General features: G+C 42.5%; 1 protein-coding gene across 2 annotated transcripts in view; it reads left to right on the top strand.

The window, feature by feature from the left end:
* Positions 1–21,051, top strand: part of EDEM3 (ER degradation enhancing alpha-mannosidase like protein 3) — a 104,630-nt gene that overhangs the window by 77,238 nt on the left and 6,341 nt on the right. The window contains exons 14-20 of one of the 2 annotated variants that reach the window (XM_068240121.1): positions 9,061–9,226; positions 12,057–12,211; positions 12,364–12,517; positions 14,164–14,358; positions 16,001–16,166; positions 18,975–19,160; positions 20,966–21,013. In XM_068240121.1, the coding sequence (XP_068096222.1) occupies positions 9,061–9,226; positions 12,057–12,211; positions 12,364–12,517; positions 14,164–14,358; positions 16,001–16,166; positions 18,975–19,160; positions 20,966–21,013 (1,070 nt within the window). The remainder of the gene's footprint in view (positions 1–9,060; positions 9,227–12,056; positions 12,212–12,363; positions 12,518–14,163; positions 14,359–16,000; positions 16,167–18,974; positions 19,161–20,965; positions 21,014–21,051) is intronic. The other variant, XM_068240122.1, reaches the window with a different exon arrangement.

Genomic DNA, 21,051 nt, shown 5'->3' on the forward strand with positions numbered 1-21,051 from the left:
GTTATTTAAATGTTTTTGGGTGTGTGGGAGGTAAACCGTTTTAAATGTAAAAATGTCTTTTCATTTTCATAAAAAATGTATGTAGATGTCGTTTTACTATTTGGCCAAGATGGCCAGAGTCAAATTTTTTTTTTTTTGGGCGGGGGGGGGGCTCTTTGTGGCTTACAGGAAGTGAAAAGGGGATGTGTAACAGAACAATCGTGACTTCTCCATAGAAGCCAGCGATCGTTCTAAGTGACTTCCATCAATGAATGGAAACTGCTTTCCTATTCATTGATCTCCTGGCTAACTGCTGGCCCACGCACCTTGGCGGTTCTGGCCCTGCAAACCCTGGTGGCTCAGTTTTTTTTTTTTTTTTTCATGGACGTAGTTCCTACATCCAGCATGCATATTTGGTCGTAGGAGCTACGTCATGGAGGCTAAAGTGGTTAAATGAGTTGGTTGGCGTGTGTGTACGTCCTTGTCATGCCTTGTTGCGTGGTTGGCTGTGCATTATGTTGGGATGTGTGTACGCCTACATTGCTAAGCCGTGCCATGCACGGTGTGCATGTACCGGGGAAAAAAGTGCATTTTCTCTCAGATTTTTACCTAACTTTACTGTTGAGCCATACAGGGTTATAACAAAGTAAAGAAAGGGTCAGCAAGCATATATCCTGCTGCCTTGCTAAGCTTACTTACCTACAGGGTTTCTGTTTAAGTGTACCTGAGATGAGTAAAATAAATGTATACATTCTTGGGGCTTCCTCCAGCCCCCCTCAGGCTGATCTGTCCCTCGCCGTCTTCCCATGCTGCCTTGATCCTCCACAAGGTGGGCAGTAATTCCACCAGGGTCAGCGTAGTCCAGCTGCACGCACTACCCCATTGCGCTCTTGTAGCTGGGAGCTTGCTGTGCCTGTGTAGTACTCTCTCTGTGATAGGAGCTTTATGGGACGTGCATGGCCAGGCCGCGCAGGAGCAGTACACCCCAACTGGCAGAGTTTACCGGCCCGCCTAGTAGAGGATCCAGGTGGCCTGGGAAGATGGCAAGGAACCGATCAGCCTGAAGGGGGCTGGAGGTAGCCCCAGGTATGTATACATGTTTTCTATCCCTTAGTCTCAGGTTTTCTTTAAGAAAATGAGGTGTGGGGTTCAAAATTTTTCAATCCCCTCTTGGTCCATAGCAGTGCACAGAGGGACACAGTTGAAGGACACAAGTGATGGGAACTTTGCTACGGGTTGGTCTGGGCATTCCTGCTTTGCAAAGAGAATCTGAAATCTCTGTTGGTTTGTTGGCTTAGCAAGGGAAAGAGCCAAATGTATGCAGGCCCCATTTCCTGTCGGATACCACTGCCTGGACATTAATTACATATCAAAATAAGAAACTAATGCTTAAAGGACAACTGTAGGAAGGCAGCCATGTTTTTTTCCTTTTGTGCAATACCAGTTGCCTGGCTGTCCTTCTGATCCTCTGCCTCTAATACTTTTAGCCATAGACCCTGAACAAGCATGCAGCGGATCAGGTGTTTCCGACATTGTCGGTGTAATAAATATTTGTTGGTTGCTATTGGCAACAACACTACACCTTCGTTCGGCACCATATCACAGGACGTGTGATAACTCGACACTCATCACAGCAAACGGCATAGTAGATAGAACTTCTTAGACGTCGTCAAAGTTCAAGAGTTTATTTGTAAAACAAATATACAGATGTGTTCAGTAGCAATCTTATATCTTCGTTACCTCGGCAAAGCAAACGGTCTGTAGAATCTTATGCATTCCATGCAGACATGGTCTGTCCCTAGTGATTAGATCAGGCGTTCTCTTTTGTTACGTCTATGCTAGTTGCATTTAGGCATATATACAGCATACAGTTACGGAAAGTTACAAGAAGTTAGTCGGCAGAAGTAGAGAGCAGTGCCCTCGGGAGCCCATGTTGACTATTCTTATACTAACCTCTAAAGAGTTAAATTTGACATCATCCCGCAGGGAGGATCTAGTACCCATCGCATGCAATTGGCTGATAATATCATGTGATGGATGACCCTATCTGCTCCTAGGTGACAAGCCAAATATGGCGTTTCCTCCCTTATTACCCAGAAAGGAGGGAAAATGTTCCCTGGCTATTGTTTACCTTTAGGAAATATGAAAACCCTTGATGTTTACAGTAAAGATGCCTGGCAGTCTGTACATCGTGGACAGATAAGCACTCTGGCCTTGGGTGAGACACCGAACCCTGTTCCACAGTGCTTGTAGAAATGCTCCTTAAAGGGAACCTGTACTAAATAAAATTATTTAAAATAAACACATGAGGTAACTTCAAATGAACATTACATAGTTACCTTGCCATCAGTTCCTCTCAGAAGCTCACCATTTTCTTCTGACAATGATCCCTTCCAGTTCTGACAACATTTTGTCAGAACTTAAATATATCAGTTGCTGTCAGTTATAGCTGAGAGGAGAACTGATGTGTCCATGTTTCTCTATGGCTCAAGTGGGCCATGTTACAGTTTAACAGTGTGCTGATCAGGAAGCTGTTATAGGGTAGAGGCCATTTTCAAAATGGAGGACAGAGAATTTAATTGATCACAGTGGACAAACAGGACGCAGGAGAGGAGAAAGAGATTGATAAGTAGACTACATGGGAGGTAAGTATGACCTGTGTATGTTAATTTTGAATTTGAATTTTCAGTTCAGGTTTTCTTTAAAGGGAGACTCTCTGCAAATCAAGTCTTTTAACTAAACTCAGTTAAAGTAACTGAGGCCTACGAATTCAAGCATATCATACTTCTAACAGTCGGAAATGACTAGACTAGCTGCATGCTTGTTTCTGGTGTTGTTCAGACACTACTGCATCCAAATAGATCAGCAGGGCTGCCAGGCAACTGGTATTGCTTAAGAGGTAATAAATATGGCAGCCTCTATATACAGTGGAGGAAATAATTATTTGACTCCTCACTGATTTTGTAAGTTTGTCCAATGACAAAGAAATGAAAAGTCTCAGAACAGTATCATTTCAATGGTAGGTTTATTTTAACAGTGGCAGATAGCACATACTGCATTATAATCAAATTATGTTGCTATGATGCTTTGTTAACCTTTCCGTTTTAAAATACAGGGTTATTAAGCAGCTTTTCGATTGCGATTTGCAGCTATTGTTTAGGACATATCAGTCTATAGCCTTGGCCATTGAAGAGTTAAGAAATGCTTAGGATTTTATTCGCATAGCAGTGACTTGGCATTTGATGGCTTTAGAGCCTATTTCCATTTGTGCAGGATCAAAATTCCAGGGCGATTTACAGTATGCTGCAGTTTACCGCCGCATGCACCTGGTGACAGGGATTCGGGTGCGTACACGAATCATCGCAAGTGCCAACATGTGTCTTGCGGGACACGCCAGCATAGTAGAAACTGGCCCTTAGTAAATCAGGTCCATTGTTCATTTCACTACCGTAAGCCATTTCCAAAGTAGTTTCAGAGAATTTGGCAGTACATCCAACTGGCCTCACAACCACAGACCACATTTAACCACACCGCCCTAGGACCTCCACATCCAGCATGTTCACCTCCATCCACCCAGACATGCAAACAATCGGTTTGCATATCCAAAGAATTTCTGCACAAACTGTCAGAAACCGTCTCAGGGAAGCTCCTCTGCAGACTTGTCATCCTCATCGTGGTTTGGACCTGACCGCAATTCGTTGTCCTACTGCGGTCAGGTGGGTCTTTTGTGTATGTAGAAAATGGTTCAGATCTTTTAGTTTTTCTCAAATTTGGCATGAGTTAAACTAAAAGTGTTACATTTATATTTTTGCTCATTGTATATTATGCTGCAGTGTCCTGTACAGAGTACATTTCAAATCTAACACCCCACTTCTCCAATGTCTGACACTAAATCTTCTCTGCTTGACAATAACCTTCCCTTCTCTCTTTCGCCTGGCACCACCCCTACAATTAGTAGCCCTTCCCTGAGCCTTGTACTATTCTTAACCTTTACCCTAATGAAACTTGACACCTAACCCAACTTTTCAGCTATCCTTAACTATAAACTTTTAAATGATTCCCATCATAAATGTATCCACTGAACATCTACAATCTCTACCTTTGGTCTAATACTCCTACCAGATCCTGACCTGAAACTAAAATTCAATTTCTGTCCTCGCTTTCCCAACTCCCTTACTATCCAGGTACATACTGAAAAGCACTGGGGGTGGAGGAGCCTAAAACTAGGTAATGTAATGAAACAAAAACAAAAAAAAATACGGTCAAGGGAGGTGTCTTTACCACTCCAGATGGAAGAACCCAAACCACAGGGTTAATGTCACAAGCATAGACGCCAGGATTTCTGGCGTCCATGCTTGTGACCATGTTTTAAAGGCACTTGTATTGACCTGAAGAAGCGGGCTGAGACCTGTGAAACACGTTGTCCTTTTAATCGTGCAGAATAAATAATGTAATCTTTTTTTTTTAAATTTTTTTTTGTTTCATTAATTACCTATTTTTGGGCGCCTCCACCCCCAGTACTATACATTTGGAGGTGTTCACCTTCCGGGTGTGGTGCTATCTACAACCAAGAAGGACCAACCAGGCGTGCGACCACTCAGTTCCAGTAGGACCTGGAATACAGAGCGGGGACGGTTATTTCCCCGTTGGCAATATACAGTGGTTGCAGGGACTGCAACCCACCTTTGTGAGTATGCATACTCTTATACTACAATCTAACATCTAATACCCCACAATACTGCACCATTTGGCTCCTGGTCTCTCCTTGTCACACAGGGGACCGTGGTATCCCCACAGTAACTACCTTGTGTACATATTGAAAAGTAGCTGGTAATTTATGATCATTTAGCCCTTTCCTTTTTACAATTATACAATGTAATACTATTTCAATAGTAGAATTGCACACAATTTCCTGAAATTCAGCGTTCTTTCTAAAGCTGGATACAATTTAAATTTCCAATCCAAAGACTATGGTGAAACACAAGGCTATTTGATCTTATTATCTCTGGATTTAGTATAAACACTTGGGGAAATTAAAGTGGGATAAAACTCTGATTAAACAGTCAATAAAAATGAGTTTTCCTCCTTTTTATTATATACCGTTAGCATATTTGCTTTTGTGCACAAGTTAATAGTGTCTGTCTACACATGACACATTCCTAAAGTATAGTTTATCTGCTCTGAAAGCTGCCATTGCATTTTTCTGCATAGCTGCTATACATATTAGAATATCTCCAGTGATCTCTATTTGGGCGTTGCAGTGTCAGCAAGCTGCTGGCTGCATACTAATTGTAGCAAACAAAGGAATGTAAACATAATATAATGTTATCCCCTTGGATCCAGCCAGAAGCTTAATGCTGGGAATACACGGTACGTGTTTGCTAAGAATCATTCCAATAGATGCCTTCGATAATATTCCGACATGTCCGATGTTCCGCTCTATTCTTTTCTGCTTGATTTCTCATAGAAGTGAATCGAAAAAAGATAAGAAAAACGAATGGAAGATAAGAGACTAGAGCAGGTAATGGAATGGTTAATAGATCGCGCTCCGAATCGAACTTGCAAAACGTAACGTGTATTCCCAGCATAAGGAGCTTTCCACTGTAGAACAAGTGTGGTTTTTAACTGTTTTAATGCTGTTCTGCTACAACTTTTTATGGTAGTAGATTTTATGCTGTAAATCAGGGGTGCCCACACTTTATCGGCTCACGAGCTACTTTAAAATTTGCCGAGGCCAGGAGATCTACCAACGTCCCAAATGCTTAGCAGCCCCCCCCCCCCCCCCCCCGCGTGTGGGTTAGCCAGGTATATGTGCCTGCAGCATAGGATACGTGCCCTCAGTATAGGCTAAGTGCCCTGAGTGTAGGTTAGCCAGGTATATGGGCCCTCAGTGTAGGTTAGCCAGGTATATGGGCCCTCAGTGTAGGTTACCACATAAATCAAGGACCTCCACTCACCTACTAAAATCTCTTTATTGTATCAAAGGTTAATAACCGCAACAACAGACCCTACAATAACCCCCCACCTATTAAAACCCCATACCCACGCTGGATTCTGCAGGAGCGCTCCTGGGCCCAACCATACTCGTACAACCACATTCATCCACTAAGGATTGATCAATCCGTGAAAATCGTTGAAAAAAGGCTATAATGCTGATTTACAGTCTGCTAAGGCAAAGTCCACTTTACTAATTCACTCCGGAGTGTAATTTCAGACAGCTAATGCTGCAGCATAAGTACACAGTCCAGAGTTTTAATCTTCAACAACTGCGACATACTTCTGCACAGACATGTCTTTCAAGGTTTCCTTATGTGAATATTTACATACAGTCCTTCCTCGGAACACTATGCCATCATAGTACAAACTGGCCTCCGCACAGCTAAATGGCTTCCAACATATCTCCCTTCAGCATAAAGGTATTACCTTCTCGCCGCCAAATCTGATAGCGTTAGCTTCCTTCTGCGGCGTCCCGCAGTATACAGGTACCTGTAACTCTGATTACTTGCCGGCTGACCATATATCATGCATCCCCTTGTATGGACGCCAGAGCTGCTCCTCGTGTCCAGCGTATAGGCCACGCCCACATGCGGAGTGAATTAGTAAAGTGGACATTGCCTTAGCAGACTGGAAATCAGCATTATAGCCTCTATTCATCTATTTTCACGGATTGATCAATCCTTAGTGGATGAATGTGGTTGTAGAATTATAGTTGTGACCAGGAGCGCTCCTGCAGAATCCAGCGTGGGTATGGGGTTTTAATAGGTGGGGGGGTTATTGTAGGGTCTGTTGTTGCTGTTATTAACCTTTAGATACAATAAAGAGAGATTTTAGTAGGTGAGTGGCGGTCCTTGATTTATGTGGTGATTGATTGGTATTGGTCCTGCCTTCCCTCACACATGTGAGGTTTACTAATGAAGTGAATGATTTGTGCACCGGATTTATATTTATTGTGCACCCTCAGTGTAGGTTAGCCAGGTATATGGGCCCTCAGTGTAGGTTAGCCAGGTATAGGGGCCCTCAGTGTAGGTTAGCCAGGTATATGGGCCCTCAGTGTAGGTTAGCCAGGTATATGGGCCCTCAGTGTAGGTTAGCCAGGTATATGGGCCCTCAGTGTAGGTTAGCCAGGTATATGGGCCCTCAGTGTAGGTTAGCCAGGTATAGGGGCCCTCATTGTAGGTTAGCCAGGTATAGGGCCCTCAGTGTAGGTTAGCCAGGTATATGGGCCCTCAGTGTAGGTTAGCCAGGTATATGGGCCCTCAGTGTAGGTTAGCCAGGTATATGGGCCCTCAGTGTAGGTTAGCCAGGTATAGGGGCCCTCATTGTAGGTTAGCCAGGTATAGGGCCCTCATTGTAGGTTAGCCAGGTATAGGGGCCCTCAGTGTAGGTTAGCCAGGTATAGGGGCCCTCAGTGTAGGTTAGCCAGGTATAGGGGCCCTCAGTGTAGGTTAGCCAGGTATAGGGGCCCTCAGTGTAGGTTAGCCAGGTATAGGGGCCCTCATTGTAGGTTAGCCAGGTATAGGGGCCCTCATTGTAGGTTAGCCAGGTATAGGGGCCCTCAGTGTAGGTTAGCCAGGTATAGGGGCCCTCAGTGTAGGTTAGCCAGGTATAGGGGCCCTCAGTGTAGGTTAGCCAGGTATAGGGGCCCTCAGTGTAGGTTAGCCAGGTATAGGGGCCCTCATTGTAGGTTAGCCAGGTATAGGGGCCCTCAGTGTAGGTTAGCCAGGTATAGGGGCCCTCAGTGTAGGTTAGCCAGGTATAGGGGCCCTCAGTGTAGGTTAGCCAGGTATAGGGGCCCTCATTGTAGGTTAGCCAGGTATAGGGGCCCTCAGTGTAGGTTAGCCAGGTATAGATAGGTTATCCAGGTATAGATACAGGTATAGATACAATGTAGGTTAGCCAGGTATATGTATATGTGTAGGTTAGCCAGGTATAGATACAGTGTAGGTTAGCCATGTATATGGGCCCTCAGTGTAGGTTAGCCAGGTATATGGGCCCTCAGTGTAGGTTAGCCAGGTATATGGGCCCTCAGTGTAGGTTAGCCAGTTATAGGGGCCCTCAGTGTAGGTTAGCCAGGTATAGGGGCCCTCAGTGTAGGTTAGCCAGGTATAGGGGCCCTCAGTGTAGGTTAGCCAGGTATAGGGGCCCTCAGTGTAGGTTAGCCAGGTATAGGGGCCCTCAGTGTACGTTAGCCAGGTATAGGGGCCCTCAGTGTAGGTTAGCCAGGTATAGGGGCCCTCATTGTAGGTTAGCCAGGTATAGGGGCCCTCAGTGTAGGTTAGCCAGGTATAGGGGCCCTCAGTGTAGGTTAGCCAGGTATAGGGGCCCTCAGTGTAGGTAAGCCAGGTATAGGGGCCCTCAGTGTAGGTTAGCCAGGTCCTCTGGACTCCTGGAACCTCCGGCAGGCAGGCCTCTGGCCAATAAGGATGCAGGGGAGAAGACGCGGCGAAGAGAGAGGCGGCGCGGCCCCTACGTCAAGGCTGGGGGCAGCGCCGGGCACGTTACAAGCACGCACGTTGCAGGCTGCCCGCCGCCGCCCCCAGCCATGATTTAGCGGCCGCGCCGCCTCTCTCCTTCCTCTCTCCTCGCCGCCTCTCCTCCCCTGCATCCTTATTGGCCAGCGGCCGGCAGCTTAACATAATGAGCTGCTGGCCGCAAAATTTAAAGAGATGCGGCCGAGGGGCCGCGATCTACCGGTAGATCGCGATCGACCTATTGGGCAGCCCTGCTGTAAATAATTAATCTCTGAGTTTCAGACCACTTTAAGCTTATAGTATTAATATATATTGTGATTTTGATATACAATATTTTTTTTTATTTAATATTTTACTTGCAAAAAGAATGTAAGCAGCAGGTTTTTGTTTTATTTTTCCTGAGTTTGCTATGTTATGGCCTTTAATAAAGGCTTGGCTTTGTACATACTAGAAAAAATAAATTCAGCTTGCTTGTGTATCAGTATTGCCGCTTGCCTTTTCAAGTTAAACCTGCGTATTGTAAAATATTTGTGGATGAGATAAACAATCTGAAATGCTGGTTGCTAAATGTTTCAAGTCTGGTTTCTTTATATATTATTTATTTATTTAGGATGGATTCATTTTTCCTGGCTGAGATGTTTAAATATCTGTACTTGCTGTTCTCTGAGAGGGAAGATCTGATATTTGATATAGAAGATTATATTTTTACCACAGAAGCACATCTCTTACCTCTTTGGCTGTCCACTTCAAATCACTCAAAACCAAAGAAAAACACAGTATGTATTGAATTTATTTTTCCTAAACTAGTTATTTTTTTTTTTTTTGTACTATTAACTGAAAAAATAAATACCTTGAATAAATACCACTTGAAAAGAGAGAATTTTGCATGCTCCTATTCTGTTTAGTAATGGTTCTATATTTATAGCAGGCATCTTACTTTTATGTATACAGTAGAAAACTAATGCAAACATTTGCATATCTTTACATTTTCAAGTTGGCTCAACATGTTCGACTGGAGTAAAGCTTTTACATGTTAATTCTTTACTGTAATCTAAAAAGAGGTATTAACCACTTTATCCACCACTGCACTATATATACGTCCCCTGTGACTTCATCTAAGCCACGAGTCAGTAGATAGAAGTCTTGTAGCAGAAATAGAGCTGTGCAGGATTGGGCTTGCTCCTTTGCACATTTCTGGCACTATCGGATGCAGCACTAATTGGTGAATGGGAACATATGTTTCCTGAGCTACTGAGATTGATTTTTACCATTAAAAATACTTTTATTTTTTCAGTTCATAGTGAAAAAATACTTTGTAGCATTGTTTCAGAATCCAATATCTTCACCATAAATTGTGACAGGAACATAATCTAAGTTTTGTGATGAGCGGTAAGAATAGCCAAACAGTAGCAATTTTTTTTTTTAAACTGGAATTGGTAAAACTAAGAAATAATGTTGTATTTTTTTTTCTTGTTTTCCCATTAAAATTAGTAGAAAACAAAATTGTTCGAGGGAAAAAATGACATGCAATGAAAACCTAGCATAAGTAGGGATAAAGTTCTTTCTGATTAAATAAGGACATAGCTATACTGTCAAAACTGCTCTGGTCCATAAGTAGGAAACTAGGTCTTGATGTGTTAAATTGGTTAGTGGAAGTGGTTAAAGGACTTTTACGAGGCCAATTTTAGGAAAAAAAATAAAAAAAGTTAGATACCTGCATCAGTTTGTAAGGCACGGAGGATGCCCTCCGTGCTGTTCCGCCGGGTCCCCACCGCTCAATAGCCCCCGACCGCACGGCTCGGGCTCTCCAGCCTGCACAAGGATGGCCGTGGCTGCGCAGTCCGCATAGGTGCGGCTGCGTAGCTCTAGGGCCAACCTCCCGATCCACGCAACAGGCTGTTTCCTGTAGCGTGGGGCAGGGGGTTGGCCTCAGAGCTGCGCAGCCGCACTCGCGGCTATGCGGACTGCGCAGCCGCGGCCAGCTCCGGAGGCCATCTTTGTGCAGGCTGGAGAGCCCGACCCCGAGGGGCCCAAGGGGCTGTTCGGGGGGCTATTGAGCAGAGGGGACCCGGCGGAACGGCATGGAGGGCGCGGAAGGTGTCCTCTGTGACTTAAAAATTGATGCAGGTATCTAACTTTTATTTTTTTTTTCTAAAATTGGCCTTGTAAGTCCTTTAAGGTTTAAAATCTCTGTTGACTTTGTATTATTCTCTAGTTTCAAGCCGGGGGGAGGGTAGTGTATTTTCTGCTATTAACTGGTATTATTAGTAAGTCCTGCAGAAAATAGATTGTTGCATACAATATATAGTCATTTAACCACTTCACTGCTGATTAGTTTTCCCCTTCTGTACCAGAGCAGTTTTCACTTTTCAGAGCTCCTTCCATTAATTTGCCTATAACTTTATTACTAGTTATCACAGCGAAACAATCTATATCCTTTTTTTTACCACCAATTAGGCTTTCTTTGGGTGGTACATTTTGCTAAGACTTATTTTATCTTAAATGCATTTTAACAGGAAAAATATGGAGAACATTTCTCCATTTTCGGCCTTTATAGATTTAAAATAATACATGCTGCTATAACTAAAACCCACACATTTTATTTACCCATTTGTCCCAGTTATTGCAAAGTTTAAAATATTTCGCTGGTACAATGTATGGCGCCAATATTTTATTTGGAAATAAAGGTGCAGGTTTCAGGTAACTATTTACCATATGTATTTTTTTTTTGTTTTTTTTTATGCTAAATTTTTATTTGATTATGGGATAGTTTGGTAGGCAAGGTGTTAATTTTAATTGTAAGTGCGGCTGTTCAATTCCTGCCCAGGGATGTAGACAAGGAATTCAAGTCCTACAGGACGTAGGAGGGAAGGGAGGGCAGTATGTTTTACACCCTCACCCAGAAAGCATTGTGTAGACTCTGGCTGTTGCAGTGATGCAGAAGCCAACCTCCAGAAGACCTGGAGACGTTGCTTAAAGTGGATTCAAGATGTAAAACTAACTATAACAAGTAACTTGTCTATATATCTTATCTAAAGTTTAGATAGTTTACACAGCAAATCTAGCTGCAAACAGCTTCAACAGTATATGATTATTTCTTCCTGTGATACAATGAGAGCGGCCATGTTCTGTTTGTCACATTATACACAGGCAAGCTGATCTGCATATCCAGCCCTCAGCCTGTGAAAACTTCACTCCCCTCGCGTCCTCCCCTCTGCCTCTGAAATCTCTGGCTAGTAATACATCCTCCTGCCCAGACTGAGCTCCCATAAGCCCTTGCTACATCTGTCTCAAAGTTCCAAGGCACTGGAGAAGCTGTGGGCGAGGCTTGTTTATAGGGAATTAGAGTATTAAAACAAAAACAAAAAAGTATTTGGCTTGAGGAATGCCCTACAAACAATAGTAAAGGATCACAATTCTGCAATGAATAAAAGTTCATCTCGGATCCATTTTAATGAGACAGATAACATTGTAGAGGAACATTCAAATGGGGATCTTATGGGTATAAGGTGTTTATTCAGTGGGTAGGGAGACCCTGAGTAGATGTCCAAGAATAAAAAGATCCTGGCCATCTACTATAACTAAAGATATTCATCTTTCTTCCAGACTTCACAGTATACAGAACTTGATGACAGCAATTTTGATTGGTCTTGTCCCAATACCCAAATCCTTTTCCGCAATGATCCTTTGTATGCTCAGAGTATTCGTGAACCCCTGAAAAATGTTGTTGACAAGAACTGTCCTCGTACGACTTCAAGAATGTAAGGACTTTTTGTTTATACTTTGACAGGAAACCTTAAAATTGGTTCAGTAAACATTTTTCTGTGATGTATCCATAAATGATGTAATGATAGTTAATAGTGTAAAGTTGAGCTAGTTACATTTTGTCATAGTGTCTTTTGCATGACTGCAGTGATGAGTTTTCAAGCAATGGAAATAGACCACCGTTGCGGGCAAGAGACTTCATGGCCAGCAACCCTGAACATTTGGACATTCTGAAGAAAATGGGAGTGAACCTCATACACCTAAAAGATGGAAGAGTACAACTAGTGCAACATGCTAACCAAGTAAACACATCTGTTTTTAAATAGAAATGTTTTAAAAATGTTTTTTTTTTTCACAACCTGTAAAATGGGGCACAGACACAACCTCAAATGCCTTTGCCTTGTGGGCATCATTAGATTTAATCTGAAAATTTTTTCCCACGAAACATGAGGTAACTGCAAGTTATCCTTTCATGGCCCTTATCAGAATCCGATGTATGCAACTGTTTCTTTTTTTCTCCTAGGTGAAATTTTCACACATTTGCTATCATTCATAAAGGAGCTGTCGGTAAGGGGAATCAATGCGGGAAAACACCGCTGCCGGTATTTTAGACTTCTGGGTGGGCATTCATAAAAGTGTATCAATGTGCGGTAGCAGTGCGGAGATTCCCCGAACTAGGATGGCGGTAGGCAGGCGGTAGGCTTGCGGAGACAAGGAAGCTGCCGAGTTGATACATTTCTCCGTGTTCTGCTCTGCTGCAGCTGCCTGGGAGGTCTGTGTGTCTCCATTCACTTACATTGTTATCGCCACATCAGAGTGAGCGGTACTTCCCGACCTCACACCGCTTGCGGTGATCTTCATGAATTAACATTTTGCTACATTTGTTCCGATAATCACCGCACAAGGCAGTGATTTTTCACTGTAAGGACTTTTTGTTTATACTTTAACAGGAAGCCTTAAAATTGGTTCAGTAAACATTTTTCTGTGATGTATCCATAAATGATGTAATGATAGTTAATAGTGTAAAGTTAAACTAGTTACCCCGAACTAGGATGGCGGTAGGCAGGCGGTAGGCTTGCGGAGACAAGGAAGCTGCCGAGTTGATACATTTCTCCGTGTTCTGCTCTGCTGCAGCTGCCTGGGAGGTCTGTGTGTCTCCATTCACTTACATTGTTATCGCCACATCAGAGTGAGCGGTACTTCCCGACCTCACACCTCTTGCGGTGATCTTCATGAATTAACATTTTGATACAATACAAGGCGGTGATTTATCACTGTAAGGACTTTTTTTTTATACTTTGACAGGAAGCCTTAAAATTGGTTCAGTAAACATTTTTCTCGGTAGTGTCATTTTTTTCATGCGGAAAGAGCCTTTATGAATGCTGACTTTGCCGAGTGTTCGGTAAAGTCAGCTGTTTTAAGCATTTCCGCATGCGGAAATGCTTTATGAATGATAGCCATTGGCAGTAAAATGCCTTTTAAACCACCAGCAAGCAAGAAAGGTCTCAAAATAATTTTGATAGTACTTGTTCACCTACTTTTGGTACTTTTCAATTACAAAGTGCTGAAAAGTTATTTTAAGGATGCATAGAAAAATTATCTCCTAGGAGAAAAAGTTAATTGCATATGGGCCCATCTGTTTAAATGTATCACTCATAGTGCTTTACTTCAGGACCAGAGCTATGCATACCATTCTTTTATGCTTTTGTAAACCAGGCTGCACATGTCCAGATCCACTGATAATTTGACATCAGTTAAAGATGCTCTGTACTAAAAAAAAAAAAATGCCCTTGGGGGGTACTCACCTCGGGAGGGGAAGCCTCTGGCTCCTATCAAGGCTTCCCCCGTTGTCCTCCGGTCCACGTTGGTCTCGCTCTGGCCCTCGCAATGCACAGCCGACAATTTATCAAATGGTATAAGTTATCAAATGGTAAAATTATTTTTTCAGGCTGCAAGCTCTATAGATGCTGAAGATGGTTTACGGTTTATGCAAGAAATGATTGAACTCTCCAGCCAGCAGCAAAAAGAACAACAGTTGCCACCTCGTGCTGTTCAAATAGTATCCCATCCATTTTATGGAAGAGTGGTATTGACTGCTGGGCCTGCTCAATTCGGAATGGATCTTTCCAAAAATCTTGCAGGGGTAAGTTAACGTTTAAATTATAAGGTCATCAGGGCTGGATTCTCTTCTTTTGTGCCTAGCATCAAGTCTGAAAGGGAACTTTCAGATTTGTTCTACCCACTGTAAGTGACCCCCCGGTAAGGTTGTTCAATTGTCTTTTTTGGGGTTGCAGCAGGCATTCACTTAAGTTTGGGGGGGGGGGCTGCTGTATAACCCACCAATCTATATGGGAGCCTCCATTTTCTCTGTCCTGCGCTGCAGAAACGCAGGTTCCCACTGTGATGTTCTGAGTGCCTGACCGCTGTGGTACATGCCCTGGGAGATATGGTTCCCATTGATGTGATTACCTCTCCTGGCTGAAAGATGAAACCACATAAATAAGTCACATCTCCTCCTGATGCTCCGGTCCCTGCCTCCGGTTCACTTCTGGAATTTGCAACTTTTAAAGCCGGAAAACATCTGCGCCATGCGGTCACGCCCTTCCTCCCGCTGACGTCACCAGGAGTGTGTTGCGCAGACTCTGTACTGTCTGCACCTGCGCAATATGCTCCTGGTGACGTCAGCAAGAGTGAGGACACGGCCGTTCAGGCACGGTGGTTTTCCAACTTTAAAGTCGGAAATTCCTGAAGTGAACCGGAGGCGGGGACCGGAGCATCGGTGAGTGGCTGCGCGGGCCCTGTACGTCTGCAGGGGACCATTAGAAGCCCCAGGTAAGTTCAACTCAATGTAATCACTTTAGCTTGTAGAGGTTTCCCACCAGTGCCATATTTCACAAATGATATTATAATATATGGAAGCTTTGGAAGGCAGTACACTGTTCTGTGTGCACAACACTGAAATACAGACTATGTCACATTAGTGAATTCACACTCAGTGAAGTGATCATCCCCAGGAATTGTTGAAATGAACTTCCTATCAGTAGTGGAGCAGTACATTGCTCTGCTGTGACCCAGACACAAACAGGTGTTAGAGCAGTGCATCACTTCCCAACTTGCGATCCTGTTCTAGCAAACAAAATTTTCTTTGGTGATTTTCTACTGGCAGTCCTTTGGCATAGGTCTTACTGCCACTCTGGCTACATTATGACCTTTGTACAGATATCTTAAAACCTCATGGGCTTTATAAACCATTACATGTAGGCAGCATTAGGTTGTTTTCTGTGCAGTTATATTATGATTATAAATAGGTTTAATAGAGATTTAATCCTCAACTGGTAGTCTGAGTTTTCCTATGGTTACAGTTGCACCTGTCGAGTGTTTCAGGAGTCATGGACAATGTAGTGGATCTTACTACTATAGTGAACTTACGATGGTCCGACTCTACACCAGCTCGCAGAGTTGTAACACACGCACCCGCGCCTTCCTCTTCACCCTACTTCACTGGCATCTAGCTCCATTCCACCTCCAACATAGCGCTGACCAGTTGCTGAAATAACAACAATAACTTCAAGTCTAGAAATCCAACGGCTAAATAAACTTACTTTCTGAAAGACTTGGGTGACAGTGTTGTGTGGTGGTGAAGGATAATGCAGCACATCGTTAGTCCCCACATCAGCCATGAGCACAAGTGTCTCCCACCTCACCATTTCTGACAGGCATCATTGCCCTCCACAATATTTGTGACACAATATGACAAGCTTAATGTCAATTTATTGTTGGTCTAGACCCGTGGCTTTGTGGCTAGAACTGAACCCTACAGTGGCTGCTCAGAAGTAACAAACCCTAGTGCTATCAAAGGAAGAATAGCCCTAATGCAGAGAGGTCAGTGTATGTTTGCTGAAAAGGCTCGAAATGTGCAGAAGGCTGGAGCTATCGGAGGAATTGTCACTGGTAAGTGCTAAATTATGAAAACGTTTTTAATTTATCCTTGAAGTGTTTTTGCTGTGATTAACTGCTTATACAAAATCTTTATACTGCTGTGCAGCCTGTTCTCTTCATTGGCCTCAATTCACTAAGTTTTATCGAAAACTTTATCAAACATTTGATAATTTACCTCATGGGTAAAATCTAATTTTGAATTCACTAAGGTGTTAAAAATGTATTGAACATTTTATCGATAAAACATTTGATAAATATATAACACCTAGAGATGGCCCGAACCGTTCGCCGGGCGAATCTCTCTGGGCCTTCTACTACTTCCGGGTCGCAACGATCCGGAGTAGTACGCCTGCGGGGAGCGCGTCCTAGATCGCGCTCCTGTTGCCGGGCACTCTGCGCATGTGTTTAATACTTTAGCCCTGACTAAGCCGCCGCATCCCCGCCGCTATAAACTATCTAAATCTCCCCCCCCCAAACTCCCCAGGGCACACGACGGGGAGCGCTTCCGTGTGAGGCAGGGCTATGAGCTGCAGCCCTGCCTCACACGCGTCTGTCAGTGGCGGATCGCTGCCTCTCCCCCGCCCCTCTCAGTCTTCCTTCGCTGAGAGGGGAGGGGGAGAGGTGGAGATCCACCGCTGACAGACGCGTGTGAGGCAGGGTGGCAGCTCATAGCCCCACCTCACACGGAAGCGCACAGGGCAGCAAAATCCACGACCAAGAAAGTTGTGGATTTTGCAGGGGAGAGTTGGGAGGGATTTAGATTAGTTAGATCAGTTTATAGTGGCGGGTTAGTTAGGGCTAAGGTATTAAACAGATTTATGAAATGAAATAGGCTTTTTTTTTTTTTTTTGAGACTTCAGAGTCTCTTTAAGACAAGTTTAGAGAATGAAAAAAAAAAAAAAAAGCTAAAACTGGTACACCCGTGGTGCCGCGGGGTCCCATCCCAGCAACCCCCGCAGAGTATGACGTCAGTGGAACACTCACCTCTCCGGCCAGCACACTCTTCTCTCCTTGTGATTGTTGCTGGTACCCCCTCTCTGTGACCCCTTCACCGTAATTACTCATGTGCCACTAGAGTGACGGGTGGGGGATGCCAGCATGGTGAAGATAGGGCACAAGACAGGGAGGAGTGTGCCAGCCGGAGAGGAGAGTTATGTGTTATTCAGAGCATAAAACTCAGACTTTTTTCTTCCCACTTGGGCATTACCACATGCGTTATCGCCCAAGCGGTAAATTACCGCATGGTATGTTGTTGATAGTGGATTCATAAAATTTAACGCATGTTTGATGCATGTTTTACCGCATGCGGTAATAGTGCGGTAATAGTGCGGTAATTAAAACGTTTTGTGTTGGTAAACTGAATGAAGTGTATTCATGAAAAAAAAGGGGGAGTAAGGAAGCGATAAATAACATGTTGTTATCGCCAACAAAGACCTGGCGACTTTGCTCTACTAGCATTTTAGGTGACAAATGGAGCCCTTTCAACTTAATGTTATGGAATTTTTAAGGATACAGAGGAGGAATATATATATATATATAATCGATCTATCTATCTATCTATCTATCTATCTATCTATTATATATATATATATATATATATATATATATATATATATATTAGAGAGATATAGATAGATAGATAGATAGATAGATAGATAGATAGATAGATAGATAGATAGATAGATAGATAGATAGATAGATAGATAGATAGATAGATAGATAGATATCGATCTATCTATGTCTATATATAGATAGATAGATAGATAGATAGATAGATAGATAGATAGATAGATAGATAGATAGATAGATAGATAGATAGATAGATCGAGATATATCTATCTATCTATGTATATATAGCTATATAATATCTCCCTCTCTCTCTAGTTCTCTCTCTCTATATATATCTATCTATATATCTATATCTATCTATCTATCTATCTATCTATCTATCTATCTATCTATCTATCTATCTATCTATCTATCTATATATATATATATATATATATATATATATATTTTCTCTGTATCTATCTATCTATATACATATATTATATCTATATCTATATCTATCTATATATATATATATATATATATAATCTCTATCTATCTATGTATCTATCTATATATATATATATATTTATATATATATATATATATATATATATATATATATATATATATATATATTTTATAATTTATAAAAAAAATAAGTCACGTGTGTCTAAAACTGCATACTTCCGGCACACCTACCGACTGCTATCGCAATCCCCTCGCACTCGGAATTTGTGTAGTTTGAACTCGAATACACACATTCAGCACTATTTTAGCACAGAACCGCAGGACGGGTGCGTTTCATTTTAAGTACAGTACTTCCTCCTTCCAGCTTGGAAGGAGAAAAATCTCAAAATTAATTGAAATGCTGTCCGGCCTGTTGTTTCGTGTGAAATGGTGCTGAACGCATGTGTACGGGTTCTGAACCCCGCATTGCCGATGTGGCTTTACTAAAGACACACAAATGAAATGCACTAAGGTGTGCATTCAGTTCAGTGCATAGGAGTTTTGTTGCAGTTTAGGTGTAGATCTATTCCATTTATGTTAATAGCAATGCACAAGTTGTCTGGAAAAAAATATGCAGAGTTGCATTGTACCACAAACCATAGTACCACAACCACCATGTCAGAAAGGGTCCATACAAAATTATGGATCCAGTGAACAGTGCCCTGCACAACACCAGATGCATTCAGAATCAAACCAAATGGCAGCTTTGTTCGCAATATTAATTTCATTTTTCAAAGAATGTTATGCATGCCTGTTTTACAGATGACAATGATGGCAGCAGCAGTGACACTGCTCCTCTGTTCCAAATGGCCGGTGATGGGAAGAACACAGATGACATAACTATTCCCATGCTGTTTTTGTTCAGCAAAGAAGGAAACATCATCCTTGATGCCATCCGAGAATACCAAGAAGTAGAAGTTCTTTTGTCTGACAAGGCCAAAGACAGAGGTAACTAGTACACATAGGCTGGCTGTGTGTGTTATGTGTACTTGCTAATTTAAATCTAATTGAATTGTTACTTAAAAAGGGGAAGTTCACAATTTGTGCTATGAAAGGTTCCTGTAATGAAGACATTATGCCTTAGTTTGACAGCATAGCCAGTTATTCCACTTAGCTTGCTCTTGTCCTAGAATCACTAAGAAGCTGTCAGAGTGGTACTTAGTATTGAAGTGGAGGGTGCTGGGTCAGTGAGCCAGGTCTTTGGTGATGGGTCATGCTACAGGTTCATTTATATAAAATACTTTTCCTTACAAATTTTGAAATTGCATTTAAAGGGAGTCTGTAGCGGTTTAAAAAATAAAAAAAAACGATACTCACCTAAGTAGAGGGAAGGCTCTGGGTCCTACAGAGCCTTCCCGTTCTCATGCCGGTCTCCTCATTCCCCTGCAGTCTCCTCCGTTTGAATCCCATGCTGCGGAAGACTTCTGCAGTCTTCGGAAGTGCTTGGGCGGCTCTGTACTGTGCCTGTGCGAGAGAGGGTGCTCGCGCGTGTCCAGTACGGAGCGGCCTGTCTTTGGAAGCCCTAGTGCTTCCGAAGACTGCCGAAGTCTCCCCAACCCGAAAGAAAGCAGTCCACAACCAATTGGTCATGGACTGCTGACGGGGGAGCCTGCAGGGGAATGCAGACACCAGGAGGAGAACGGAAAGGCTCTATAGGACCCAGAGCCTTCTCTCTCCTTAGGTGAGTATCTGTTTTTTATTTTGAAAAACGCTTCAGACTCCCTTTGATTGAACCTTAATTCAGCATTTTTTTTAAAATAGATTGTTCCACAAACATTTCATTTCAAAACTTAATTCAAATGCTTGATGGACTTCCGAGGTGAAAATAAACTTATGATAAAAACAATTGTATCTATCCTCAGTCTCCTAAAAATAACTTTTTTTAGATAACCCAGAGTTTTATTTTATATTTAAATCTAGATATCTGCTCTCAGAAGCCGTTTACTAACAGCAAAGTGTTTTATAGCGGTAATTACTTATCAATGAGGGTTATGCTATAGTCTGAGCTGGTCCCGACCTGGGCAGAAACTGTCACTTGAATACTTAATGTTTTACTTTTTCAGACAGAGAAAGGGAAAAAAAGGAAAGCCTAGTTTTGTGTGCTTGGCACAGTACATACACGGCTGTCTCATCATGTCACCTCCGTTGTCCTTTAAATTACACAACAAACAGAGAACATTTATATCATGCTTTTCTCCTGGCGGACTCAAAGCGCCAGAGCTTCAGCCACTAGGGCGCGCTCTATAGGCAGTAGCAGTGTTAGGGAGACTTGCCCAAGGTCTCCTACTGAATAGGTGCAGGCGTACTGAACAGGCAGAGCTGAGATTCGAACCCAGGTCTCCTGTGTCAGGCAAAACACTATCCAGCCACCACATGCATTTCCACATCCTGCAAATCATTGAGTTTTTTCACACCAGAAAAATGTACAGCTATGTGTATGGGACACCGAAGTTTCCATATCATGCAATTTTCCGCATGCATTTGTGGGGGAAAAATGATTTGTGTTAATGATTTCTCATTACGCTAGATACATGTGAAAACTCACAAAAACTTGCATAGAATTATGTGAAAATTTGCAAAACTTGCTAAATTAAGCAATGGGGGTTTTCTAACCACACCTTTTCATTTAAATGAATTTTTTAAAAAATACAAACCTACGTCAGGTAAGCACATATATTGGTTTGTAATAAGAAGTAAAAATATGTTAACCTTGCATTTTTCATTCTTTACTTGTGCTACCCATGGAATTCCAGCAACAATTTTTAAAGGTAAAATGATCCCAAACGACATAATTGATGGCTGTAAGTAGCATTTCTAATTGATGGGGATGTTTTAACTT

The sequence above is a fragment of the Hyperolius riggenbachi genome, chromosome 6 (assembly GCF_040937935.1).
Source record: "Hyperolius riggenbachi isolate aHypRig1 chromosome 6, aHypRig1.pri, whole genome shotgun sequence".
Classification (NCBI taxonomy): Eukaryota; Metazoa; Chordata; class Amphibia; order Anura; family Hyperoliidae; genus Hyperolius; species Hyperolius riggenbachi.